General features: G+C 43.4%; 1 protein-coding gene across 6 annotated transcripts in view; it reads right to left on the bottom strand.

Annotated features, from left to right (window-relative positions):
- robo1 (roundabout, axon guidance receptor, homolog 1 (Drosophila)) overlaps positions 1 to 27933 on the bottom strand; it is a 226089-nt gene that overhangs the window by 8903 nt on the left and 189253 nt on the right. For 4 of the 6 annotated variants that reach the window (XM_065960085.1, XM_065960087.1, XM_065960086.1 and 1 more), the window contains 17 exons: positions 27052 to 27190; positions 26773 to 26900; positions 21105 to 21229; positions 20706 to 20877; positions 18890 to 19095; positions 16935 to 17016; positions 16475 to 16643; positions 16208 to 16374; positions 15999 to 16120; positions 14152 to 14383; positions 13098 to 13219; positions 11267 to 11438; positions 9054 to 9254; positions 5850 to 5876; positions 4313 to 4355; positions 2425 to 2579; positions 79 to 477 (listed from right to left, as the gene is read on the bottom strand). In XM_065960085.1, coding sequence (XP_065816157.1) covers positions 79 to 477; positions 2425 to 2579; positions 4313 to 4355; positions 5850 to 5876; positions 9054 to 9254; positions 11267 to 11438; positions 13098 to 13219; positions 14152 to 14383; positions 15999 to 16120; positions 16208 to 16374; positions 16475 to 16643; positions 16935 to 17016; positions 18890 to 19095; positions 20706 to 20877; positions 21105 to 21229; positions 26773 to 26900; positions 27052 to 27190 — 2661 coding nt within the window. Of the gene's footprint in view, positions 1 to 78; positions 478 to 2424; positions 2580 to 4312; positions 4356 to 5849; positions 5877 to 9053; positions 9255 to 11266; positions 11439 to 13097; positions 13220 to 14151; positions 14384 to 15998; positions 16121 to 16207; positions 16375 to 16474; positions 16644 to 16934; positions 17017 to 18889; positions 19096 to 20705; positions 20878 to 21104; positions 21230 to 22182; positions 22192 to 26772; positions 26901 to 27051; positions 27191 to 27933 lie in introns of all 6 variants that reach the window. The other 2 variants (XM_065960090.1, XM_065960089.1) reach the window with 2 other exon arrangements.

The raw sequence follows: 27933 nt of genomic DNA, 5'->3' as shown, positions 1-27933 counted from the left end.
ATGAGAAGAAAGCGGGGAAGTATCAGGCGGAGGAAGATCATGGCTTGGCGCTGGCCGCTGGGTTTTCCACACACTCACCCTTGTTCAGCTTGTTTTGCTCCATGATGTTGTACTGCAGCTGGGAGGCCATGTCCTGTTTCTGCTGCTGGACTGAGGTGGGCTTCCAGCAGTGTTTCTCGTTCATCTCCCCTCCAACTCCAACTCCAAGTCCTCCTCCTCCTCCGCTCCCGCCAATTCCTCTGTCTGCGTTGATGTTGTTTCCCATGATGGCAGACTGGATGAGCTGGGTGGTGGCGTACGGCGTCGGCTGTCCCCCCGGACCCACAAAGCGTCCCTCTTTCAGGTTGGGGCTGTTGAAGGTCTTCATCTCATTGATCTTGTTGGACAAGTCTACATCTCCATAGACTCCTGACTCTGGCACAATGAGGTTGGTCTGCTTGTTTTCCATCTGGCTGTTATAATTGGCGATGCAGTCGGCTGGAGAACATGAGGAGGGTATTTAGTCAATCTTGTCTGCTGCTGATCAGCTTAGAAACAGTATGCCAGCGCGGTAAAAGCTTTAAAACAATAGGGCTTCATCTGACCTACTGCCGAGCTGAAAGCATTTATTGGAGGGGAGTGAGAGACATTTACATACTAATTTCAGAGAGCTTTTTCTATTTCTGTGTGAAGTCTCAGTTATCTTTGCCAAATGATGATCTACTTTAGGTGAGTGACACAGGTTGTATTACACCTTCCCGCTCAGCATCTCCCATGACTCAATGTGGGTGTCATCACTGTTCTTTCCCATCTGACAGCGGGAGCGTCTTTACTCATTGAGAGGGACAGAGAGACATGTCTGTATCAAAGACCTGGAATGGGGCGTGCAGTAAAAGCACAGCTTCCCTGACAGATCCAATTTTCCCTGGCTCATAAAATATTCAAATCCTCCAGCAGATCTGAGAGCCAGCCTTGCGGTAAATACCAAGGACGGCCATAGGTGCGTGCTGCTCGTGCCGCGTGGCTCACATTTCAGCTGCACAGCTCGATCAGCTCGACACTTCAAAGGTTGACGTCTGAAAGCGCCCCTATGGCTCAGATAAAGGGACATTAACTCCTATTTCTTTGCTCTGTCACCTCGTCAGTGATCCTCTTAATGCTCACAGAGTTTAGGTTTGGCACACACACAAAGCATGCGTCTGGCAAGCTCCTTAGTGTCATACAGCGGGGCGTCATGCGAAGAGTGAGGGCTGCCTTATTCCCTGTTCAACATCTCACATCATGTTAAGGTAGAGTTAAACACTTCAACCTCAGAAGAAGGGTGATTAGCACAGAGAGAAAAAACTCAACCTGATGACCATAAAGTCTACAAAATGAATTATTAATCTTCCCTGCGAAAGGTTTGAAGTAATGAGGAACTATTGCGGGGCAGGATGGATATTAGGCCAAACAGCTGCGTAGGAATTATGGGCTGCCCTTAAAGAAGGAGTCCCAAAGTGCATAATTTAGAACATAAAGCATTTCATTGCAGTCCAAGTTTCTGAGGAAAGGGTTAGGTCAGAGCTGAACATTAATAACGTTAAGTCCTGTGTCATCCAAGCTGAAGTTTTTTGCCCGAAGTTTTACTTTGTTCTCTTTTCAAATAGGGCAAAGTGCATGTGTGTAAGTAAAGTATACATTGTGTAGTCTTAGTGGATAACATTTGAGGCAGAGTTAGCTCCTGTTTGTTTCGAACTCCAGTAACGCTGAAAAACAAAAAGGCCACCTGCTGTTCTATAAGTGTCTTTGCTTTTACTTCCCTTTCTACTCTGCTTCACCCACTCTCTCTCTCTCTCTCCTCTCCAACATTTCAGTGTATGTTTTCGCATACACTTATTCCTCATCCCTCCGTCCTCCTCCCTCCCATCTGCTCTTCCAGGTGCACCTTCCTCCCTCTATCGCTCTCTCTTCTTCTGCTTCTGGCCACCGTCTGCAGTCCAGCCTTGACCTCTTCGCCCGCTGCACATTTCTTAAATAACTGAGCACTTAGGGGAAATTACATTACCGGCTATAACAACAGTATGGAAATCAGCAGAGCAATTCGATTAGCAACCGAGTAGAGCCATAAGCCCCTCTCAGTGTGCTCCTTTTATTTCCTTCCTAAAACAGCTCTACTTTAACCTGCGATAAATCAAACACACAAGCACACAGCCGCTCTTAATCCTAATATTTCTTCAGGTTTTTCTGGTGGAGACCTGCAGAAAGGAGAGCTACACAGAACAACTCTCCAGGGAGCTAACCCAGATATCAGATTTGACTTCCTTTTTCACTGCGGATTCCCCCAGCTCCTACATTTCTTATCTCTATAGTTATTTTGTCAAGGACTGCATTGTCGGGTTTGAGGGGAGTGTTTATTTTGGTAGTTTCCTGTGTATTAAAGAGTTGACACTACAAACAGTACAGTACCTGGTCGGCTGTATGTTGCCAGGTTGCTGTCGCTGTTGCCGTTGCCTGCAGTGCAGCAGTTGATGCTGCAATCGTTGTGGTTGGAGCAGGAGTTGGGCCATGTGTCAGCTAACCAAGGCTGTGTGGCTGATTCCCCGATGTTCAGCAAACCAGGCCTGAAGGAAGAAGAAAAAAATTGGACTAAATGTTTAACAATAGTAAGAGACTAAGCCAAAGCCACAATGACATTTATGTGAATGAACTGAAAGACCCGCAGAACATAATATTTGAAAGAGAAGATTATGTGGTGTTTATTTATCCAGCAGCTAAGAATAGGAAAAATAGAAATCCGGCTTTACTTCTTCTTGCCTTTTGGCCAAACACAGACATTCATACACATACACATAAACACATCACACACACACACCATCACACACCACACAAACACAGGCCCAGGGAGCACATTAGAGAAAAGCCCAGCTAAATAAATTGTGTGTGCTTGACTTGCCCTCAGCCGATGACACTTTCCCCGAGCCCTCATGAGCATTAACAATCCACATGGATTAGACAGCCAGATAAAATTCACTCCCAATGTTACGAAATATGCGTCATGAACAGCCAGTGAACCATGAACGCTCCCCAAGTAGATCCCATGGTGTCACACAACATCTCTATCATTTAAAAAGTTTTTCTTTTTTCGCTGTACAGAAGTTAAGAAGTGGAACTGTTGTACTTTTGGACCAATCGTCGTCTGGCAATCCATCTCTATTGTTTCCATGTCTTGCTCCTATTTCTGCAGCTTTAATCCGAAAAACAAATACAGGATCACTTGTTCAACAGGGATCTACTGTGCAACCTGACCTCAGGCCAACCACTGGGAGTTAAAGGAGCGGAGAATAAATAGCCTCCTATTGCTCATGAAATAATTCAATCCACTATTCGGAGAAAGAGCACGGCCAAACAATGTTTCACTATTCAAATCTCAACAGTACGACTCCCAGTTTGCATGTCCCAACACTGAATTATCGATGAATTACGTTTCCTCGTTCCCTCTTAAATGGCTCTTTTCTTGGATTCATTTTTTTGGTAATGAACACATTTGTCTAGAAACAGCCAAATACAATCTCACAATAGCTCCTCAATCACCCGGCATGCAGTTGAATGTGGATATTGAATCACCATTGTCTTTGTGCAGTGCTGACACAGCCTTGCTGCATATGGGATTCAATCATAGTGTAATGAATATGGATTTCCTGCTGATGGTTTCAAGCTAACTATTCATTAACACATGAACAGCACAAAAACGAACATTTTGAAGAGGGAAACAAACAATTGCATGTTTTCTTTTTTGTCTGCACACTCAATGTTCACCTTTCATACCTGTATGAAAACATGCACACAACCCATCCAGTAAATCTACAAATTAGTGTTAGCACATCGATGCAGTGTTTACTGACTGATTATGTACAGTGTCAGTGTTTGTGCACAATGCACCATTCCACAGCATAAAGAGGTGTGTCTCTGCCTCCCTCTGTGTGTGCACATGTCCCCATGCCTGTTTTTAAGGTGATGCTATGGCACAGCCTTGTGGTCGGATGTGGTTTTCCATCATATAGGGGAAGGATGGGCTCCTGGTAGACTACATGGGGCTTTGTTCATGTTCTGACAAACCAAATACAACTCCTTACCCCTCCTTAGCTCTGTGCTGCTTTAAAAAAAAGTCACAGCACTCCCCCTGGTGTTTGTTGAGGGGAAGTGCATGTGCCCAACCCTAGTCAGGCTGTTTTGTTAGTTATAATATTTTAATCATTACTATCCTCACATGTGATTTTGTTTGAATATATTAGTATGTACAGAGAGATACAAATCATCAAAATGATCTTATAAAAACAATTAATTCTTCTCTTACCTTCCAGCACTGCTAACACCTTCTCCACCTCTCTGATACGCCACTGAAAAGAGAAAAGAAACATTTTTAAAAAATGATTTCAACGATTTAACACAAAATGATTGATCTGATTCTGGATTCACAGTTTGTTAAGCTTTGATTTCAATACTACTTTTAGCCAGGATGAATGAATGTGTGTGGCACAATTTTTGGGCTTGCACACACACACACACACACACACACACACACACACACACACACACACACACACACACACACACAGAGAGCAGACAGCAACAGGAGCAGGAGGAGGACGTGTAAGAGGCTTATGAAGAACAGAGATGCAGAGCTCTTTGGTTTCCTGGCTCAGGTTCAGCGTGTTTGAAGCTCCTCGCGCTGCAAGTTGGACTCTTTCATGGAGCTCTAAGCTGCCGGTGTGTGAAGGAGAGATAAACTTCCAACTTTAATTACAATCTCTTCTCTGAGAGGAGAGGGGAAGGTAGGGCCTGAGCTGTGTCTATTCCTTGTCTCTCTTTTCAAAACAGGAAGTGTGCTTTTGGCCTCTGCATGCTGCCTGAGGAGCTCTTAGATTAGCTCTCTTTAATGTAAACCAAAATGTCACAATGTGGTTATAGATACAAATTGACACAATGCACTGCAACATCCTGGTTTTACACCAGGAACCAGGGCAAAGATTTACTTCTTTAAAGAGACTTAGAGCTAACCTCACATACAAAAGATGTGCGTCACCTGAAAGATTGCCAACGGATCTTAAAACACTTTTGCGACTTCATAAATTATTCTACCTGATTGAAAGCCTCAAGGCCATAAGAAACAACGCTGCTACTGTTTTGAAAAGACCTCTGCACAGACACGAACTGCCAGTGAAACCACAAACAAACTGTAGTTTTCTTTCTTTTTACTTTTACTTCCTCTCACCTTTTCACTTTTTCAAATTTGCAATTTCATTAACCTGTGCCAGCACCCCTGACACACCTCTGGGGAACAAAGAACCAATTCAAACATGTGAAGAAAAAGGAGAGGACTGGCAATACAAACTCTCACAGTGAGAGAGATAGAGACTCACAGAGAGAGCTTTGCTTTTATCTACTTTACACTGTGTCACTTCAATTGGCAGATAACCTCCTTAGCTCGGCTGCCGCTTGCCTATCTAATTGGCGTGTTGGAGTGCTGGTGAGGTGTCATCATCTTAAATCCCATCTTGGGTTGCCAGCAGCCCTTTGATCAAGTTACCACTAGTTTTAACTGCTCCTCAGTAGTGTGGCATCACTTCTCCTTCATCATTACGTTCTGACATGACCCAAACATTCGGTGGAACACTTATTTCTTGGTAGATCGTCAGACTGTGTCAATGATGGGCTGCTTTTATTGGTACACATTGAGTGTCCCTGACTGACTTCACAGTCAGTAGCTGTCATCACGTTCTTCTGTCTTTTAAAGGAAGTGTTTCACAAGTGTAGGGGAGAAGCTGGTGTGTATGTGCTGTACAGTGGATGGACATGAATACAAATGTTGTGAATAGAATATGAAGTCTTACCTGTAGGTGTGAATGTAAAGGATGGCACTGTTTGAACAGAGAAAAATAAAGAAAATTACATTAGAATGATGGTATATCAGAATTTACTTCCTGCCCCATGATTTATGTTCTTTATCCCCACATAGTTTCTGTTTTAAGGATGGCTGTATTCACACACTACTCGCTGTCCCCTACAGGCATCGTTGGATCCCAACCGAGGGACAGTGAGTGTTGCTGCTGGTTCAAATCCTGGACCAGAATGTCAGAGGCCCAGCTGAGCTGGAGTCACCCACCGTGGAGAAATTTGTTGCTATATCTAACACTCACATCATCACCCACACAGCTCAATAACACACATTTTGGCATTGAAGGAGCCCTAGTGTAAAACATAAAGCTTGTGCAGGCAGATTTAGATTCTGGAATGAGGGCTGGTGTAGGCTGGGCAGTACGGTATCTTCTATGAAATACATTCTGTTTGTTGTTGCCCTCTTTGAAGACCTGAGGAATGCTGCACTATGCATGAAAGTTGATGCAACACTCCCATCAAGCTGAAAGTCATCCAGTGCACTGCCTTAAATATGTGCATTTTAGAAAACGTTGCATTCTTATTTCAACCTTGAGTTTAAGCATCTGAGAAGATGATACACAGCTGATGTCAAGATTTCATTTCCTCAAACACTTGTGTTTGAGGAAATGAAAAAAATGTGCCAAAAAGTGTCCTCTGAATGCCTCAGCTGTCTTATCATGTTTGAATCTGTCCTCTTGGAGCACAAACAAATCTAAAGATAGGAGCACTTTGATGGCTTTATCTGTTTGATGAATGTCTTTGAACAAGAGGGAGACTAACACTTGATAAGCAAACCAGCCTGTGACAAATGCAAATGTAATTTAAATACATAAATCAGGTTTCTATTCTGACACAATTCACTCATGTTTGATACCCAGATAGGTGAAGCTAGGAATCCTTAAAATTTTTTTGATTGCAGAAATCTCAGACTTTTATTTTGATTATTGCACTTGCAAGATATTTTGTTGGAAACCTGTTGGATGTGAACTGCACAATATTGCAGTGTTGCCATTTCATTGACTACAAGCACACTTCTTCATTAATTCATGCACTGGCAAAAAGTAAGAAAAGGCTTTGAATCATCCTTGTTGGAGTTTGCAGTTTTAGAGGTAACACCAGAAAACAGACACATACAAAAGTCTCTATTCAGCCTATTTCACTTCAAGTGCAGATTGTTGCTTCATGTGGTTGCAATTATACTCCTTTCAAAACATTCTTAGTTACCAGTTCCAACAAAGACTGAGGCCTCTTGTGGTCTGTGTGCACTTGGAGAAGAAGGGGGGAGCATGTCTGCCTACTGTGCCCAGGAGGAGCTTTGTGAGTTCATGTGAGTAAACATCAACATATAGAATCCCAGAAAGTCACAGGGAACCTCAGACGGCTATTTTTTCCCTCCTTCGCCTGGCCATAGATCCTTGGTACAGTCATAAAGTTTTTTAAACTACTGTTCTATACTTGAATATTCTTTCCAAATAAACCATTTTATAATTACTTTAGTTAAAGAATGTTATTGGATGAAAACCTCACAGATTTCACAAACTTTCTTTCCTAGGGAAAACTAACTGCAAGGCCTGGAACAACTTGTTAGCATTTAAGAGTTAAAGCTCCTGTGAACAGTGTTTAGCTGGCTATGAGACATACTTAAATTAATATTGATGCCTCTATATGACCTTCAGCACCAATATTGTTTATTTCTATGTAGGTCTTTTTAATGCCTGAATAACTGCAGCTGGAAAGGTGTCAGATGAAGTGATGCCCAAAACAGCCTCTATTATATTTTCCAGGGCAAATATTTTAAAAGAGGGATACATTTGACTGGTAAAAAATAAGCAGGATCATTTTATGTTAAAAACGTTTACGTGTACGGGACAAAATCAGCAAACCAATAAAAGGCATGTCCTCATAGGGCCTTAAATCAAATCAACAGACATTTTTAAATGTCAGACTGGTCATTGTGTGGGTGTGTGTAAGATTATGTAAACCCTGTGAAAAGAAACATTTCTTACCAGTATAGATGACGTAAAGGTATGTGTAAAAGCCGTTAAAAACCACAGAGCTTAAGGGAAAGCTTAGCTGATGTCTCTCATTTTCATGAGATGTACAACTCCCACCAGTAGCATTGCTGCAGTGGCTCAGAACAAGTTTTCTTTATGACAGCCATAGATAAGCCACAGGTAAGTCAGTCTATTGTCTGTGTGTATCTCCAGGTTGAAGGGAGGATCTCCTCTAACCCCAGCAGTCAGAACCTGAGCCCAGCAGTGGGGTCGACGCAGGTAGTCCTCACAGGCAGCAGCTGCACAGCCCAAGGCCACACATTAAGGCAGCCCACACATAAATGAGGCTCAGAAAGAAAGGCTAATAGCTCTCCTTATACTGTAACTATTGCGAGCAGAGGTTGGGCATGTCGTGAACCCTGTCGCTTCGACTCAAGTCAGGTAGAAAATACACTGCGTTATGCCATGGCTACTCTAAGAGGGTTGAAACAGCCATGGGAATTGATTCTTCTATTTGAAAAACACAAGGGAAGTAAATGCTATTAAGAGGAATGCAAAATGCTCAACTCCTGCATATTAAAAGGCCCCTCTCTGCAAAGAAAAAAAAAGTACTTCTTGCATGTGAAAATGTCAGTATGTCCTTGATAAAGCAGGATTATAGCGAGCCACTCTCTCTTTCCCAGCACAGTCAAAAGGGAGTTGCTAAAAGGGGGGAGCTGTTGGACCTCTGAATGTACTTTACTGAAAACACTCTTCACACACGCCTGCAGAATCAGCGTGACAGAAGTATGAAAGAGAAATAAAAGACGTCTTCATGCGGCACTCTCAGCGGGGGCTCACATCACATCTTAAAGTACTCGACTGGAGAGTATACTTTCACTTAGACTTCACCTAGAGCGCTCTACAAAGACGTCTTTCTGTGAGTGTCAGGAAGGATCTGAGCGAGGGTGGCAGAATTCAAAAGAAAAAGAAGCAGAAGAAGAAGAAAGAGGGGACTGGCTTTGAACCAAAATAAATACAGGACAACAGTAATAAATATTGCATTGCATTTTGTTACCAAATTTTGTAAGTGAGAAACTTTCTCCAAACCAAGACCAGCTTTGCAAAAAATAAACTCAAGTGGATATTCCTGTTAAATGGGAATTGTTGGCCACATTTACTGACCTTTGCGGATGCCTGCGTAGCTGCTGGAGAGGCCGTTCCTTTTCTTTCGGTGTCTATACAACCAGATGCTGAACACCATGAGGATGATCCAGCAGGCAGCTCCGATGCCTGCTATGAAAGCTGGCTGCTTGACCACATCGGAGATCTGCTGGGACAGAGGGTTCTCGTGGATCACGCTCTCTGTCATGCGCCCGGATGCATCTGAAGGTAAGGACGGAGGAGACAAGAGAGCAGGATTAGACGTATGTTTGGTGGTGCAAATTTGAAGAGAACATAGCTGGTGTTACAAACAAAAATGTGGGGGAATAGAAGAGGAAATTATCTTAAACCTCAAACGGAAATCTTGTGGCAACGCTTGGAATAAGGAGGATATATATTTTTAAAAATAAAGTCAGCATTACACATACATAAGAACATTCCTCTTTCACCTGACACACAAAAGGATTCTTCATCTCAGCAGGTGTGTATCAGGCTAGGATGTGAAAATGGAGTCATTTCTCTCTATTATTCAAAAGGCTTTCATCACAAATCCCTGACAACAACGGCAGGTGAGCAGAAGAAAGCAACCGAAGACATTCAGACTCCGCCTGTGTGAACCACACGAGCCCGATCCAACTGGATAGGAAACCACAGAGAGAGGCCTCATTTACGCAGAGCAATGCCGCTTTCATAATCATATAAATAAATCCAATGAGATCATCCTCAAACACAGACACCACTGTAATTAGCAAACTCAGGCACATCTGTGGAAAACCGAGGTGTGAACGCCTTGAAGCTGTTTCTGCTGTGAATCGCGGCGTAAAGGCTCTGTCTGCTCACAACAAGCAGATCTCGTCTGTTTTTCTCATCTGTCTATTCTCTCTGTGCTTCTCCCTCATGCGTGAGACATGAAAGACTTCTTTGTGCCCCACCCCCCTCCGCCATTCCGAAATTTCTTCATGTTCGTGTTACTTTGTCTTCATCTCATTTTCTCGAGTCTTTCATGCTGCAGCCGCTCATCTCAACCAACTTTCACAGCCAGAGGCAAAAAACACTTCCCCCCCGCCTCCCCCCCCCCCAATGAAACCAGCCCCTCCACATGTACTCCTCCACATCCCTCCGCCTGGCTTTGTCTCAGTCACTCTGCCTGTGTCTCCATCCGACTGCATCTCTTCTCACTTCTCAGTTCTCTCAATTTGTGCCTCAGTCTGGCCGAGTGTACCCAGCATGCCAATGTGACTAAGCAGCCCACAAGGGACTGTACAGGTATCCAGGCTGGGATGACGCATACAAGCTCCAAGTGTGACAAATGCATTTGGGTGGAGAGCTGGTCCCTAAGGCACATTGTTCCACTCCAGTGTTGGAACATGGCAACAATCACCACAGGAACTCTTCAAGGGAGAGAAATTGTATCAGTCACAGCCGATGCTTCTTCATGCCCATCCCAGCCCACTCAATCACACATTTAAAACCAGACGGACATCTTTTCCTCCCTCTCTTTCTGCCTCATACTGATATTCACATGTCTTCCATCCGTCTCCTGAGCCCACCGCTTTAGGGAATAAAAGCTGACAAAACATCTCACAAATGACGAGAATGCGAGAAAACAAGAGATGCGTGAGAGAGAAATTGCCCCAGTGAAATTTGCAGCTTGTTTCTTAGCATTAATAACATGTCATGTCTGCACCCAGACTGCAGGATTCATTATTGCCTTTGTTGTTTGAAGCGAGGCAGAAGCAGAGAACACTGCATCCTTGACTGGAGAGAAGAGCAGGGTGGGGCACAAGCTAAACTGCTCTGCCACACAGGAATTTACTGTGTCCTTGTTGCAGAAAAAACCCCACGTCAATGTGCACAAAACTGCTTAAGTTCTCTGTCACTCAAACTCATCACATGCTTCCGTGTCAAAGATGATGATTGTTAAACAGTAATCACTTTAATTACAGTTTTTAAGCAAAGCTGTTGGAAATGAAAGACAAGGCAGGTAGCTGCTTGAACATGTCTGACACTATGAGATAGGAATTACATAACCATCTGATGACTCGGCAGAACGTTCCTTTATTTGAAATGACTGGATTGATGCCATAATAATTTGTCAGATGATTGTGTATCGTTCGGCATGTGACGATCGCCAGAGGACAAACAGAAACAACAACAAAAAAGATCCTCTAGAGGAGAAACAACATAATGACATGACCTCCTGTGAGAGGGAAATAAAGGCTGTTTCTACTCACCAAGCTGGAAGAAGGTGATGTCGCTCTTGACCCCAGGACCTGCCCCGGTGCTGGCTGCTACCTCCACGCTGTATCGAATCCCAGCGGCTAGACTGGGAATCAGCACGGATAAGGTTGAGCCGTCAACTGTGCGGTTGATGTGGTACCTGCTCTCGTTCCCCAAACACCAAATCTGCCATAACAGAGACAAGGAGAAAGTGGAGATGGAGGCGATGTTATGAGAGTTTCGTGACAACATTCGGCTTGGTAGCTGCCACCAATCTGTGTCTTTATAATTGGTTTGCGCTGCTATTGCTACGTTTCAGCACGCTGCGGGTATTATGTTACATCTCTGAGGTAGGAAAACATTTTACAGCATGCCTTTATGTTTTACAGGCTCTGCTCAACACAGGGTCAGTATTAGGCGAGGTAGCCATAACACAGCTCAGTGTGGCCTTAAGCCCAGGAAAAACAAATGGGGATCAGTAATCGCCTCCATAACCCAATTTGAGCTGAAGCTAAGTGCTGTCACTCCCAGGAAGCAGAGCAGTCTGACTCAAACCAGGGTCACAAAGAGACGTATACATTCACCTCAGCATGAGGCCTGCAGACCTCCACATCCCCAAGCCCTGACACTCTGCTTTCTTTACCCCCCTCAACCTCCTCCAAATAGTTAACAAGGTTACCATACACACTTCCTGGTGCGTGTGCTGAGCATGTGTACATGTGCCATATTTGCACTTCTATCATGGAGCTACGAAGTCCTGACATTTTCTGCGTATCTCGAGAAATGTCTGCTAGTGTAAGAGCTGCTGGGGAGGGGGCTCGGTAATGAGCAGGGAGCGCTCTCGAGCTGGACTTAAAAAGCATGAAATTACTATAAACCTATCATCTGAAAACATTTACCTGGAAAATTAACAGTGTAGCTTAACTTTTTTCCCATGCTCTGCCTCATCTCCCCCTACTGCTGCTATAACCTACAGTATATACCCTGTAACAAAAAAAAGAAAAAAAAAGAGGCTTTCCAATTAAAATACAGGACTTCCACAGCATAATGTATGAGAGCACAAGACTGTCCAGAGTGAGGCCATTACAAAAAGAGAATACATTATCAAAGTAAGAAGGAGGAGGAGAAGGAGGCTAGGAGAGAGGTGCTGTAGGTTGAAGGATGTATTAGCAGGGGCTCAGAGAAGGGAAATGACTGGAATTACAATAGAGGTCTGTCTCTTCATTGGTTTGTCCTTGGTCATTATTATAATAGCTTGTTGTTCTTCGCGCCATTAAACACACTATTACACGCCTTTATATGGATGTCTCTACTTAAACATAAAACTCCACTATAGTTAAGATTGATGTGGCTTTAAATATTTAATCCTTTGAATGTTTATTTGTGATCAAACAACAAATAAAAGCCGGCCCCACTTGCTATGAGAGGTCAAACATTTACCTCGACTTAACACACAATTATCATAAATCACCATCTCACTACTAAGAGACTTTTTTTTAATAATCACCACAGAAATTGCTCCACACTACTTTCATTCACCTTCATAGAGCCATAAGATGCATGATTCTACTATGTCCACCAGATGGCACCATTTCCCAACAGTTTTTGACCATTTCCCATGCTTTGCTTCCTTTCCTCCCTTGTGTCTGAGTCTCTGTCATTACTCAGAGGATGAGCATACAAAGGTGTGCCTCAACCAGGAATTCATTACCTTTCCATGTCTGTGCATTGTCTGGTCCTGTGTTATCTGCATCCCTGTTTGGGTCTCCTTTTGTGTCTCTATAATAATAAGTCCTAATCGCTCAAACCCGAGCAGGAGGCTGAATGTTTTGCTTTTTGTGTTACCTTGTACTCCTGGACCACCCCATTCTGCTCCTCTTCTGGAGGAGGTTGCCAGGAGACCAGGACGGCGGTCCCATTGTCCCCGCTCTCTGTCACTGTAACCTCGCGGGGAGGGGCGCTGGGGGCTGGGGTGTAGACAAAAGATGGGGGGAAAAAAAAGAACACACCTTCATATGTGATTTTTTTTTTTCTGACTGCATGTAGTCTCTCCCTGTCTCCTCTCATCACATTCAGCTGTCAGAAACGGTCCTTTATCTCTGCATGAGACCGAGGCTGAGCGCAGAACAAAGGACTAATCATCAAAATTAGCACGCTTTCATCTGAAAACTGTGTTTGCTTAATACAAGCGCTTTTGTCAATAAATAAAAGCAAGTAAGTGTTTACCCAAAAACAGTCGGGAAGTTATGATAGCGGAGTGTGGACGGTAGGGTATGAAAGCAAACCTGTGGTCCATTGGTAATTAAACTAAAATAATTATGATGCCAACATAAAAGACTTAATCACAGTGTGAGCAAGTGTTATAAAAATAGGCCTTTTTCTCGGTTTATGGGAGAACAACATGATGGTAATGCTCCAAAAACAATTATCAACAAAATTGGGAACAGAGAAGGATCTAGCTGAAAAATATCAAAACACTCCCACACACACACACACAGACACACACACACACAAACACACGCATACACATACACACACTCTCTGCAGTAAACACTCTGCTCTCACATTTCTCTTCACTGTTCGCTACAAATTAAAATTTGCAGTTGGGTTTCAACCAAACCTCACGAGAATGCCACAACCACGCCCTTAGAGAAATCAGTTTAACACTTGCACCGGAGTGTTGTATCCATCGGGCCTTTTAAAGAGCCGAACATCCACCCCAGCATGCTCGAATGCACCACATTTGAACAGAACATAATCCTGCTCTCCCTGCCTGCTGTGAACAGCTGTTGTATGCTCTCACACATGCAAGCTGTGCATATAAAACTGTGTAAACATGAAAACATGCATGCACACATGCAGGCACCAAAGCAAACTCGCACACAGTCACATCCCCCACCTTCCTCCAGCGTCTTGCCAATTTTGACATCGCTGTCTGTTCCCTGGAATTCATTGAAGAAGGGGCGGACTTTGAATTCATATGTGACTCCCTTGCGAAGCTGTGGCACGACAGCGCTGTCCTCCCCAGGGGTGCGGACCTCAAACACGGCCCACTCGCTCCTCTGCAGCCCCTCCGGAGAAGGCCTGTACATCACCTTGTAGCCCTGGATGTACTGCGACTGCTGCTCTGCCTAAATAAAGAAAATAGAACAATGATGGAGTCAGCTTGACTTGATTAGCAGCTGTACAGTGAAAAATAACATAGTGATGTGGATTCATGAAACTGGTACATCAGGAGCTGGATGGAATGGGGTGCTAACTCATCACATCACCTCTCGGTTTAACCATCCACATCTACATCTCTGGCTTTCTATGCGCCATTTGGAGCAGCAGCGATTTGTGCAAACCACAGTATGAGGTCATTGGCCAGAGGTTCCTCTAAGTCTGGAGCTGGTTAAATAGGGCCCAGACTCCCAGAGCAGCCTGTCTCATCCTGTCCTGCTCTCCAGCGTACTGACTGGGGAGAGGGGGGAAGTTGATCTTTATTCAGGGTACCATAAGTCTAGAATACAACAAGTTACAGGGCATCTGATACAGAAAAATGGAGAGGATAGGATTGGTTAAAGTTGCATTGAGCTTCAGCATGGTTTGAGGGAAGAATAACCGCTAAACCCGTATGCTAATACCCCTACGAGTCCCTGTGGAAGGCAAGCAGCCCTGGCTTGTAAAGATTTTAGTGATTTCTTTATCCCTCGCCTGTAAAACACGCTGCCGGCTCAGGTGGTCTTCATTAGCCTGAAAAGTGTGCAACCATTTACCACGACACAAAGGAAAATGTAAAACCAAGAAACTCCACACTGGGAATAGATTTAAAGCCCAAAGAACAAGGAAACTAGAATGTCAGTCCCTCTCTTGTCGTGTGTTTTTTTTTTTCTGGCACATTCCAAGGAGACAGAGTAACTGGGCAGTAATGTTTTTAAATCAGTCTTGACATGTCAGTATCCTTTTCACATTTCCTCAGACCCATTCATCACTCATTCTGGCACTTCATAATACCTGGGAATGTAATGGTGGCCGTGTGTCAAAAGGCAAAACTTGGGACTTTTCTTAGCCATTCCTAAGACAAATATCTACTATGAAAAGTGGGAACCCATGAACATGGGTTGTATTGTCTAATAAGCTGAAGAAAAACAATAACCAGATTTATTGTGGGGCAATATTTGAGCTTCATGTTCAGTTTTTACCAGCAAAGAAAGAGCACTATAAGCTTCCAGTTGTACTTGTCCTTCTCCCACCTATCCGCTCTAACATCTGTAAGCCATTTCCACTTAAGAGCATGAGTTGGCCGCCTCTTCCTTCTCACTTGTATTATTTTAACAGCCAGCAAGTGTTTTCAATCTGAGAGGGCACAGGCTGGCACGCCACACACTGCTGTATGGTACTACTTGGCCTGCAGAATGCTGGGAGCTGTAGTCTTGAATTTCGGGCGGATGAGTGGTCCACTGTGGGCGAAGCAGCAGATTTTTGGTCTCTGGCCAGTCGACCAGTTCAGGCTCATGCCAGATGGACACTAAGAGGACTTGGACTGTGTTCCAGGCAGCTTACAGCGGTGTCCTTCCTCTGTAGGGTGCTAGGACGGTAGCACATTAGCGCGACTGAGTGGCCTGACAAATTGACCGTGGGCGTATCGCTAAGCTAACCTTCGCCGATCTGGTAACCAAAATGACGAGTGATTCATATGTGAAACGGTAGCTGTTTGAAAACAAACCGATGAAAAATATAATTTAAAAGAGAAATAATACTTACTGTCCACTGCACCCTGACAGATGACGAGGAGAGAATGGTGGGGTTGTGCAGGTGGATAACCACTTCTCCCAACTCCCTTTGTATCTGACGATGATCCACGCCCTGACTAGTTGGAGGGATATCTGCAGGCAGAAGCACAGACAAGAAGAATTGAAGATCTTCTCTAAAAATACAAAAAACAATACTGTCAGTAAAGAGTATGTCCTCACCTTGTGTTTTCACAGCTTCAGTGATAGGACTGGGATCACTCAGCCCGTAGGCGTTGGCTGCCCGTACTAAGAAGAGGTAGACTGCGCTGGGCTTCAAGCCCTTTAGTACAAATGACTCTGTTTTCACATGCTCTGCCAAGGTCTGCCAGCTGCTCCCTGATGCATGACTGAGGACACACAACGGAGAGAATTAAAAGGGTTTTTTTTTTTTTTATGAAGGCAATGTGATTATTTTATTCATTTATCATCTAAGCTAATTCATTTTACCTGAAGGCTTCTACAATATAGGAGGTGGGTGTGGCTCCAGCATTCAGGTTGGGTTTCCAGGAGAGGGTGACGGAGGTGCGGGTGACATCAGTGACCTCAGGTTTGGAAGGAGCACTGGGGATCAGGTTTGGGTCAGTGGGTCTGTTTGGCTGGACTTGGACTCCAAACTCTGATAATAAAACGGAAATAAAAAAGAAACAGAAGGATAACGTTTCTGGTAAGGCCTTGTAAAGAAAAGCAAACATAAACAAACTTCATTACTACCTTTATTGTTAAACCTATTCTTTCATGAAGCATTACACATGCAATATGAGACACCCCCAATGATGTAAATAAAACATTAAAAAGGAAGGTTTTTCCCAGCTTTGGATAACACTTGGTGTGAATTGGTGCTATACAAATAAAGATTGGTTGATTGATTTATTCATGGACTCGAAACATTGCAATGATGTTAGCTTACCATGGACCTCCAAGAAGGCTTTCCATGAGGCCTCTCCACTGGGCGTGGAGGCGATGCAGGTGTAGGTGCCAGTGTCACCAAGCTGGAAGTGTAGAGTGGAGAACATTTGGTTAAATTGAAATTATTCAAATACTCTCCACAGTGACTGGAACCGGTAGTAGTCTTACTCCATTTTTTATGCCTCTCGTTATCTCTCCCCCACCATCACTGCTCTGCTTATTGAAATTCTAGTGGAGTCTGTAGCAAGCAGCTGTCATTGCCTGATAATCTCAATATCATTGCTTTCATAGCAGAAACCGGGGAAAAGCAGCTGGAAAGGCCAAGTGGCAGAGCATTCCTAGTCAAATGGAGGAAGATTTTCACAGGATCACAGACTAATTGGAGACCTTTCTCTCTGCCCTCCCCCTGAGCAGAAGGAGACATGGTAGTGAGTGCTCTGTGCAACAGATGTGGTAGCAACCTGTATTGAACATGTATGCTCAAACCTCGATTATTCATATGCTAGTAAGTACCGTTGTATGGTAGGAGTAGTGAATTTGAAGTTAGTTGCACTAATTCAGGAACCAAACGACTACAGAAAGTCGTTGGAGAACTAATATCTCTCTGTGTTTTTTTGTTTTTGATGGAAATGAAATCAGCAAATGATTTACATCTGCTCAGAAAATACACACAGAAAGAGATCAGTTAATGTGCCACATTTTTCCTGTGCAGTAGCCCATGAGCAAAAAGAGCTGGGAGAAAGCCCTTCCTTTAATAGAATACTTTGATCGACACCTTGATTTTGGATCAGGCTCAAAACAAATGATTTCTTTCCTGGCTCATGGCTTTAATTGGCTCATGGCTTACATTTTTTTGTTTCCAAATCCGATTAAAAACAGTTGTCAGGTTTTTGAGATATTCAGCTTGCTAATGGAATAATAAACCAACACAAAACACAAGCTTTTGGCCAAATTCAAAAAGGAATATGTTCTCACTGCTGCAATTTGAAAAATGTCTGCTCTGTCAACTACGGTTAAAGTGAAACAGACAAATAATTCTGTGGCATTGTGTAAGCGAAACTGAGGAGAGACACACACAGAAAGAGATCGCTGAATGAAGTGAGTGTGAACATGTTCTATGAGTAACACTCAAGGTGCATTTCTTCTTCTGTCTGGCAGGTGAGGCAATTTTTGTCAGCAAAAGCCAGCAACAACAACCCTCACGCGACCACATTAATAAAGTAAATTACCTCCCGCATCAAAACCATCTTCATTAAAAGGTTGTCAGGGAGAATTGACAAGTTCATTAATGCAAAGTGCCTGCGGAGTTTACACGATTACAGCAGGAGAGAGGGGTTCAGACGCATCCCCTCCCGCCTGCCTCGCTCCGGCAAACCCGATCGCACCGCAGCCCTGTCACCACAAGACACGCCAGCATTCATCAGCACACCGCAAACTGACACGAACTCTGACCCCGTGACGCCTCCATCTGGAAGACACGTCAGCACCCCCTACTTGTCTCTCCATGTGCTTGTGAGCAGCATCACATAGACACACACACAGATACACTCACACGCAAAATTACACACGGAACCCACTGTGCTCGCTGACTGACAGAAACTACAGACTGTTTCGACTTCACAGACTCCGTTTCAAACCCGCGACAACTGACTGACAGCCCACTGAGGGATGGCTGCTGGCAGGGAACATATGCTTTATTTACCAACCAGCGGGGGTTCGCCCGGCCCATTACAGATGTGTTACGGAAAAGCTTTGAAGTATATTTGAATAAATTTAGACATTAAAGGCAGCCTATCAGAAAGGAATTGATTAAAAACATAATTATACTTTTATATAAACATAGAATTCAAGGGAAAGTTTAAACCTTAATTGTGAAAATACAGACTCAAAGAGAGACGCTTCACTTTGTTTGGTGTTCAAAAGGGACCAGAGCATGTTTATATGCAGGTGTCTTACCTTGGCATAGCGAATCTGCAATGCACCAGTGTCCAGCTGTTTGATCCTGGAGTCATGTGTGGACACCAAGACACCGTCCTTCCTCCACAGGATGGTGGGGACAGGGTTTCCTGATGCCACACAGTTGAGAACCACTGTGCCGTCCACAGCTACTGTCTGATTGGAAGGGCCCTGCTGGATTACTGGTGGCGGGCGGTCGGACACAACTGTGTAAGAAAGAGAAGCAGCAATTATGTGGAGGAGGTGGAAAGAGGAAAATTGGGTAGGTGTTCATGTGTTTTGAAAGGGAATGAAGGAAGAGCGGATTCAGACAATTATATCCAGCTTATCTGAGAAAACATGCAAAAGGCTGAACATGGTGGGAATCTGACAATGTAATGTAAGCGTGTGAGACTGCAAGGCAAGTGGAAGAGGAATTAGATCCAATTTCTAAGAACTGGAAACAATTTTCGAATCATTCAGCAGCAGGAGTCGAACTTAGCCAAATACAAGCAGCGTAATTAAAATGAAACAGCCTCAGATACTTCAGTCTTCTCGCTTCAGCTCTACCAGACGCCTGGCACTACGTGTATGTGCACACTCCCAGCCAAAAACCCCCCCTGTAGCCCATCCCCCCAGCCACAAAACACAAAGCATGGGAGAAAAACGCCTTAAACGCCATGCAGCCTGAACAGACAATGTTATTAGCAAGAGGACGTTTGTACTTCCCCTCCATGGCTGTGAACCCTGAGTGTTCAACCAGTAAACATAAAAACAACAAAGACAGAGGGAGAAAACATGGATTTGACAAAAAGAGAAAGGACGTAACCGGGGGAAATGAGACAAAGAGGGAGGAGAGACTTAAATTACATTCACCCAATAATTTCTTCATTTCTATTTTGTCACCACTGTGGTGTTATCTGTCATGTTCCCGCTAGAGGTTGTCTTTCTCCCTCTGATTATTATTATCATTCATAGCACTATTGATGACCATTGCTGTCTGCCTCACTGATTTACTAGCATCTTCCACTCAGTGAGGAGCAATGACATTAATAGCTATCAAAGAGTAAAGGCAACACATAATGATGTATGTACATGTGCATGGATCCTCAGAAGCACACACCAATGTAATCTCTGGAACGCTTTGTCTTTGCTTTTGTGCAAGAGATGGTGCAATTACTAAAACATTGTCAGCATGACCTGTAATTACCAGATCTGCCTGCAGAGAAGTGGTGGCCTCGGAGCAGCCTGCTCACTTTAATAACTGTTATTATTATCCAGAGAGCATGACAGAACCGGAGAGAGAGAAGCGGATAGAGGCATGGAGCACACCATTGTAGGCCTGAAATGAAGAAGGACATTTTGTAAATGAAGGGATGAATCTAGGTGTGTCGGAGAAGAAATAATAACCGGCCAAATCTCTGTGGGAATGCTAGAAATGAATCCAAGGTTGGTCCACCAGGCTGACGGGGGATTGGCTAGCAGAGTAATTAGAGGACCCAATCCAGACCTCACCACACAGCCACAGTCTTCAACGGTAGACAGCAGCAAGCAAGCCATGGAATACCAATCCTGAGCCACGGTCTGGGTGCACAGGCACCAGAGAGTCTCTACCTCTGACAGGAACACATTGAACAGTCCAGACCAAACATCCATTTTGATATTAATACGCTCTGCAGCGCGACCACAGCCTTTCAGATGAACAGAATTATCCTCATGAGCCAAAGATTATCTGATATACCAACATTTATCCAATCAAGCGTCCTTGCAGTGTTCCTCTAATTCCCCCTGAGGCTTTTCTCCATGCAGACACTGTGTCTTAAAAAAATGTGCTTACCATCAGTGACCTCTAGCAGAGCCTTTGTGATGACACTGCCTGCTATGTTGAGGGCCTGACAACTGTAGTATCCCATGTCTGAGCGTTCAGCATCAGTGATGGTCAGGTCCCCAGTCTGAGATACAGACAACCGGCTGGAGGGCTGAGGAGGCTGGTAGGAGAAGAGCAGGTTCTGTGGGGGATGAAATCAGATGACAAAAATCAGACTTTCATAAACAGTAGAATGGCTATAATACATTTATTGGAAAGGTTTAAGATTTCACTCAAAAGTAGAAGTCCTTTCAAGGGAAGGTTGGCCATTTTTTCCCCCAAAGATTTGGATGAGTGTGCTAGCATGCTGTCCAAATGGATTAAGAGCATTTTGAAATGAAAACCTTTCTTCAAGTTTACTGTGTTTACCTGGCTGCCTTCCTGCTGCCAAAAAATGGCTGGCTGTGGGTTTCCAGTGGCTTCGCACTGGAAGGTGACAGTTCTGCCAACGCCAACCACCTGGTTCCTTGGTCTCACCACAAATGCTGGGGGCACTGGAGGACAGCCATGAGAATGGTTAGCCATTGAATAGACAAACTTGCCATAGTTTGTTATTATAGGAATCATAATATTACAGTTAGATGTAGCTAGGGTTATTTGAATAAACAACAAGGGAACTTTGACTAGAGCTGTGGTGCCTGTATTCACAGGATTTAGGCTCATTTTCAAACTTTGCACGGTGTGTGCACTGCAGATTAAACAGAACGTTGATCAAATTCAAAATGCAAGCATATTATAGATGTAATGAATAGAAAAAACAAGGGTTACTACCCTGCCCCCTCATTTACATGGGCAAGGGCATGAGCTGTTAAAATTTACATGGAAATGGGGAATAAATTTGAGCCATCTGTCCATGCTGACACCCTCCAACAGCACAGGCCTGAACCAGGATGCTGTATCCATGCATCTTAATGACAAATTCCATTTCAGACTAAGTGTGTTGTAGTAGCCCAATGCCATGTTTGCAGCTATACAGTGGAACTGGACCTGGCTTGTCTAATAGGCCATCAATGTGAGGAGACACATTTTGAACGTAAAGGTCAAGAGGCAGACCACCTTCAAAAGGATTTTTAGATATGTCCTCAAAAATCATAAATCTGCTGGTATTTTAATTCTTCCATACAGATGCTGTGTGATGTGTAGGGAAAAGCAATCTGAAAACTGTCATTTGAAATACAGACATAATTTGTCCGTAAATAAGACGGGCTGTGGTAATGCATAAAAGGAGCAAATAATAGAATGAAATGATGCAGCTTTACCTTGGAGGGCCCAAGCTGAGCACATTTTTACCCATTAATGTCCTTTTTGTCACTGTTGCCCATGACAACAGAAACATGAGTTCTGATTGGAGGGTGGAGTAGTGATGGGAGGTGGATGGAGGGGGGTTGTGACAGCTTCCTGTCTCTGTCAGGGCGGTGAATAGGTGACGGGTGACATTTCAACTTACCAGACACGACTAAAAAGGAAACAAAAACACAACAACAAAAAACCCAAAGATGAATAAATAAATAATAAACAGCATGAGAGAAAGAGGAGAGATATAAGAAACATAACAATGTGATGTCCATGGTTTCAAAAGAGTCATGTTTTTATGATTTGTGAGTGTAAAGAATTGTCATATTTGATCCTTTGGCTCAAACCAAAGGGAGCACATGTTACAAAAAGCAAAGAATAGGTACCATGAGTGATCAGGAATGCATTACAAATGAAAACACACAAAAAACATCTGATTTAACGTTCTAAAAAGGGCACGTTCAAGGACAGGAAAACCTCTGGATAAAATAAAACGAAATGAAAAAACACAAAAAACCATAAAAGGCACCATACAGATGTTTTATCCTTGCTCTGTTTATTTTTTCCCTCTTCGTCTAGATGTTGTGTGAAGGTGACCATCTTTGCACCCTTAATGAGGTTTAGAGCACCCCAGAGGAGCACACGCAGCCCTGTGTAATCCTGGGTTCATAAAACCACAAGGTGAATGTTAACTGTCACTCTTTGGCCATAAATCTCCCCTGGCCAATCACTCACCTTATCTAATCTGTCTGCTTCAACGGCTCCCACGGAAACATAAACGCTGTCAGTCAGAGTAATGACCCGCCCCTCCCTCCTCCCCCTTCTGGCCTTTAAAATGCAGATAAGACTAACATCAAAAGCTCCCAGAAGACGACGCTCACCGCCGTCCGTGTGTGACAGCATCTAGATGCACACAATCATGAGGCTATACACACCCACAAATAGACAACCCACCCCCCAAAACATCTACACACATGCACTCATGTGTGTCTAAGCCTTTAATGTGGTAACCCAACCTCTCCCATGCTGCTGTGATCACACAGATGCAGACCTGGAGGGAGAGGTGAGCCTTATAACTGGCCGCGGTACTTTGTTGTGGTCTTTCTGCTAGCTCACAGCACAGAGGGGAGTCGCTATCAATAAACTGATCAGAGTAGCTGAGAAAACACACTGAGCACTGTGGCCTCCAGCCCAACAGGAGGCAGGCTGTGTATCTGAGAGCACAGTGGAGATATCGATGGGAATTGTAGCTTTGCCGCTGTTCTATGGGCCTAACATAACAACAGAAGAGCAGGACTGCATGCAGAGGATTTATCATGATTAATAGTCACTCCCATTGGGAGATCGGTAGCATGCTTAAAATATTCTGAGCCTCGAATTTTAACTGTCGGACAACTTTGTGTGACAGTGAGTAATACAGATAATTCAAAGAAAGTTTCAATACAGAGATAGAGATACAGAGCAAACAAAAAAGTACATTTCTAGATGTGGCAGCAGACCAGGTTTTGGTATTTATCATCACACACAGGCTGCTGACAAGAGAGTTCCTCTCTTTCCTTCTCTTTTGGCACAGATTCCAAGTCTCCATCCAGACCCTTTACATGGGTTATTAGCAATGCTGCTCTAGGGACTACCATTCCATTCAAGGCTTTACTACACATAAATCACTGCTAACGGCAAACTCAACCAGCTGAGAAGAAATAACACGTTGATTTTTTGACTTCTGTCCAAAACAGTCTCAAACAATATTTACATTCCTATAGTGGAAGAGGAAGTCCACTGTTGAGGTTTAATTAACAAAATACAGTATAAACATTATCTAACCACAGCAGAGCCAGATCAAAAATGCCTTTGTGGGATTTGTTAGATCCTTAAAAAACACACTCCAACATGTACGCACACCCCAACTGACATAATAGAGCTCATCTCACTTACTGCATTCTCATGTGGTTTACATTAATGATTTTACGATGAAATAATAAATACGGCTTGTGACTTGGCCAATTATGCGTTTCTTCCATCAATCAATGGAGTATTTTACTTGACATATTTATAAGTCCGGAGGAGGTGTAGTGGACCGTCAAACACGTGTGTAAAACGATAATTCATAGATTAAGTTAGTAACGAGAGCACAGCACATTGAAAGAAAAACAGCCCAGGGCATGACTTCCACAAAGTCCACATTGTTCACTGACATTCAGACCATTGGAAGTGTGAATTGTGCCTCTGTCCACAGAGAGATGGAGTCTACTCATGAACTGTCCAGCTTTGAAATGGGATTTACTTTGAAGAACAGTTTCTTAATATTGTGTATTACTACACAAGACACAATATTACAAGACTTTTATTCACATACAGTATGGTTTCAAATCCTCTTAACTTGACTTCTCCTTGATAAAACAACATGGAATTCATTAGCTACTGTTCAACAACAGCCAATGTTTGCCTTCAACCTCTTCCTATCTACTTAGCTAGCTAACAATAGTTTCAGCCCCTAGCTAGCAATAATAATTCCTAGAAAGTGATTCAACGCTAACACAACATTTTGCCTGACCATAGTTCATGGCTCTTTAACAAAAACAGCTTCTTATCCCTCAAGATTTTTCCCATTCATTGAAGAAATGAATTGAAGTGATTGGTCCGACTTCCTTTGTCATACAAACCATTACTTCAAAAAGAGTAACAGCATTTCTGCTGCCTTCCCTGAGATTACATCAGAGGAAAATTGATACTGTGTCAATATGGTCAATAAGAAAAACTTTTTAAAAACTGTTTTAATTCCACTGACGTTATATTCCACTTATACCTCCCAGCTGATTTAGAGAAAAAACTTTAGTTCAAAGAATATTTACATTAACTCCACTTTGGTCTTAAGTATCAGATTACCCATTTTGTGGCTTGGTTCTCTCTGCCAGTCGCTCAATGCCACTGAAGTTATTTTATTCAGCTGCTCAGTTATTCTTATGCAGCGGTTTAGCAATCCTGCCATACTTTAACTCTTGATGTAGGGCGACAGCAGCGCCCACTTAACCCACAGACTAAACTTCTGCCCCCCCACATCACTGTTGTCTTCACTGCTACATTGAGCGACATCTTGCTACCTACACATCGTTTCGCTTCCTTGGCCAGTTAAGACCTACAATTACCCGGCTTTTCTTTCCTTTACTATACCCTCATCTGTAATTAGAAGCATGTCATTTCCGGGCGTGGGACTGTGGTCTGCTTGTCTTTAATTAGCTGGACTACTCAGTGCCCACAGCCTGCCTGGCCTCCTCATGTTTGGGTCTGGATGGAGCTTGGGGATCTGAATAGTATGGTTCTAGGAACTTTGAGTGATTGGGGGCAAATGTCAAATATACAGTATACCCATGAGATCAAATTCCTATGGTTTGTGTTTTTTCGGTTAACTTCCGGTCAATAATTCTAAAGAAAGCATCAACTGTGTCCCTCTACATCTTTGGCAGAGGTTCTTCTTTGCTGAAGCGTGATCAATTCAAGTGATATTACTTCTAAGTCCATGCCAATCTAACTCACAACATGGGGGGTTGAAAGGCATACTGTATGAATATGGTCAGTACCTTGCTTCTTCAATAGGGAATTGGCCTGAGGTTAAGACATTTCCAGAGAGGACAAGGACAGTTTTAGCATTTCAAATATGTCTCTAAGCCAGAAGATCACCTTATTGAACCAGGGCATCAATGCTGTTCCCTTTCATTAACTAAGCCTTCATCAGGGAGAGGGAAAGAGTGAAAAAAGGCAATAAGAGAAGCAGATGTATTGATGGGTGTATTGGCAGATGAGCCTAATCTTGCCCTCAAAACCAATCTAAAGATTTCTGTGTTGCGGAGAAAATCAAGAAATAATTGCAAAGGGTAGCCAAGTGAAGATGAAATATCTGTGTTTGCGGGTGGGGGTTGGCAGAGGAATAGGATTGCCTTGTCTCTTTATATCTCCACTGTGCTGACTGCTTGGAGTGACATTAATATGACTGACCTAACCGCAGAAACCTCTCTCCCCATATATCCTCTTCACCATAATCGCCCCCAGTCCCAATTCCCAACCCGTTCTGCATCAGTGGTGAGCCGCCACCAAGACCAACATACCCACTGTCCTACCAACCAACCCCTGTCTCCCATCCTCCACCCTCCTCCTCCTTCCATCCCTTCCCTCTTCACCCGACTCCCAACACTCCCATTAGTTTGGCGTTAAATGGCTCCTGTGTTAGTCTGATTCTCAGGAGGGTTTGAGGGTGATCCCCAACCCCCAGTCCCCTTCAATGGTTCCTTTCTGAATGTTCACACTCTGTGACCAGCTGCTTTATATTCCAACTGTGTTAATAAGATGTCCAAAGGAAAGGGTCACTGGAGACACAGATATTCCATAGGTTCCCAAATACTACTGTATATCTGTAAACATGAAGGAGGACAGGCCTCCGGAGAAATGCCACTTGTATAGGGCAAATGAAATCGATTGTTGTTGAGCTCCCTTGTGCACAACTCTACAGCTCTTATGGATTCCTGCGTTTCTTTTTATTAGAAATCAATCGGCTAATTGAGAGAGAAAAGTTGAATGTGATGACCGTGTAGCACTAAAGCTGGAGGCTATTATTGCAATATGGCTGGGCTAAACTGCATTTGAATCAAGCTGCACAGAAAACCCAGAGTGGAAATTAATTAAGAATGACTGTAATTGGAAAATTTTGCAAATTAACTTTGTAAAGAAAAAAAAAAGAACTCTGTCTTACCGTGGACGGTGAGCGTGGCCGATGCCTCCGCCTTGCCGACCATGTTCTCTGCCACACAGCTGTAGGAGCCCACATCTGCCGAGGTTAGACGACGGATCTTCAAGGTGTGGTCTTCACGGATCTCATATCTGGATTAAGGCATGTATTCATGTATTAACGCTGTCAAACACAAAAACTCACTGAATGCAACATGCGTCAGCAGATGCCGCAAACAAAAGCGACAGTGGATCAAACAAAAGGCAGGCAGAGGGTAAAGGAAGGAAGGTTTATGACTCATACCTTCCTTTAGGTAGGTCACCATCATCTTTCCTCCAGCGAACGGTGGGAACTGGGTCACCTCGGGCCTCGCACCTGAACTCCACACTTTGGTCCACTAATACCACCTGGCTGCCTGGGCGACGCACAAAGCTGGGACGCTCTGCACAGATAAAAACAGCACACAAATTAAGTTAAAGCCATTTAATCGGTGGCTTTGAATCCCTCAATATATCTTGGCTTTAGGCTTTACAGTCAGGCTTTAGAGCTACGATTGAATATAAATTGAAAATTGAATAAAACCCAGCGGAAAAATACATCTTGAAAAAGTTTAGTTTAAATCGTTCAGTTTGGGTCACATGAGGTGTTCTAGAATAAAATAACGAAATAATGTGACGTTATAACTAGGTTTTGTCTCCAAAGACATGACGTGAGGAGGTTGCAGATAATTTATGGTTATCCAATTAAACAAGTTAAAAATACAATCCAGACTAGACAGTACACAGTCTTCACAAGTCAAACTAAGAACTGGAAAGAGGTCCTGCTTTGTAGCGTGTGGTTTAAATTACGCATGACGGAACACTAAACTAATTAAGGACAGGACAATAAAAAAACCTAGACACAGAAAGCCTTACTCTCTTTTCATCTCTGGTTCACTCTGGTAACAAAAAGCGTAACTTTCAGTAGCTCCGAACACATTCCATCATACTTGTCCCAGAAATGGACCAGGTTTACGATTAATTCAGATTCACCAACTGATTTAAGCCCTGTCAGAATTATTGTAGTGGAATTATTTATCTTAAAGAACATGTGTTTGTTTTTCTCCTTCTGAAGGATTATAAGAGCTCTCTGAGGAGGAGAGGTGGAGGAAGTACAAAGCTGGTGAGAGAATCAGGAGTCTGGACA

Source organism: Labrus bergylta, chromosome 11 (assembly GCF_963930695.1).
Source record: "Labrus bergylta chromosome 11, fLabBer1.1, whole genome shotgun sequence".
Classification (NCBI taxonomy): Eukaryota; Metazoa; Chordata; class Actinopteri; order Labriformes; family Labridae; genus Labrus; species Labrus bergylta.
This window is presented reverse-complemented; position numbering and strand designations above follow the sequence as displayed.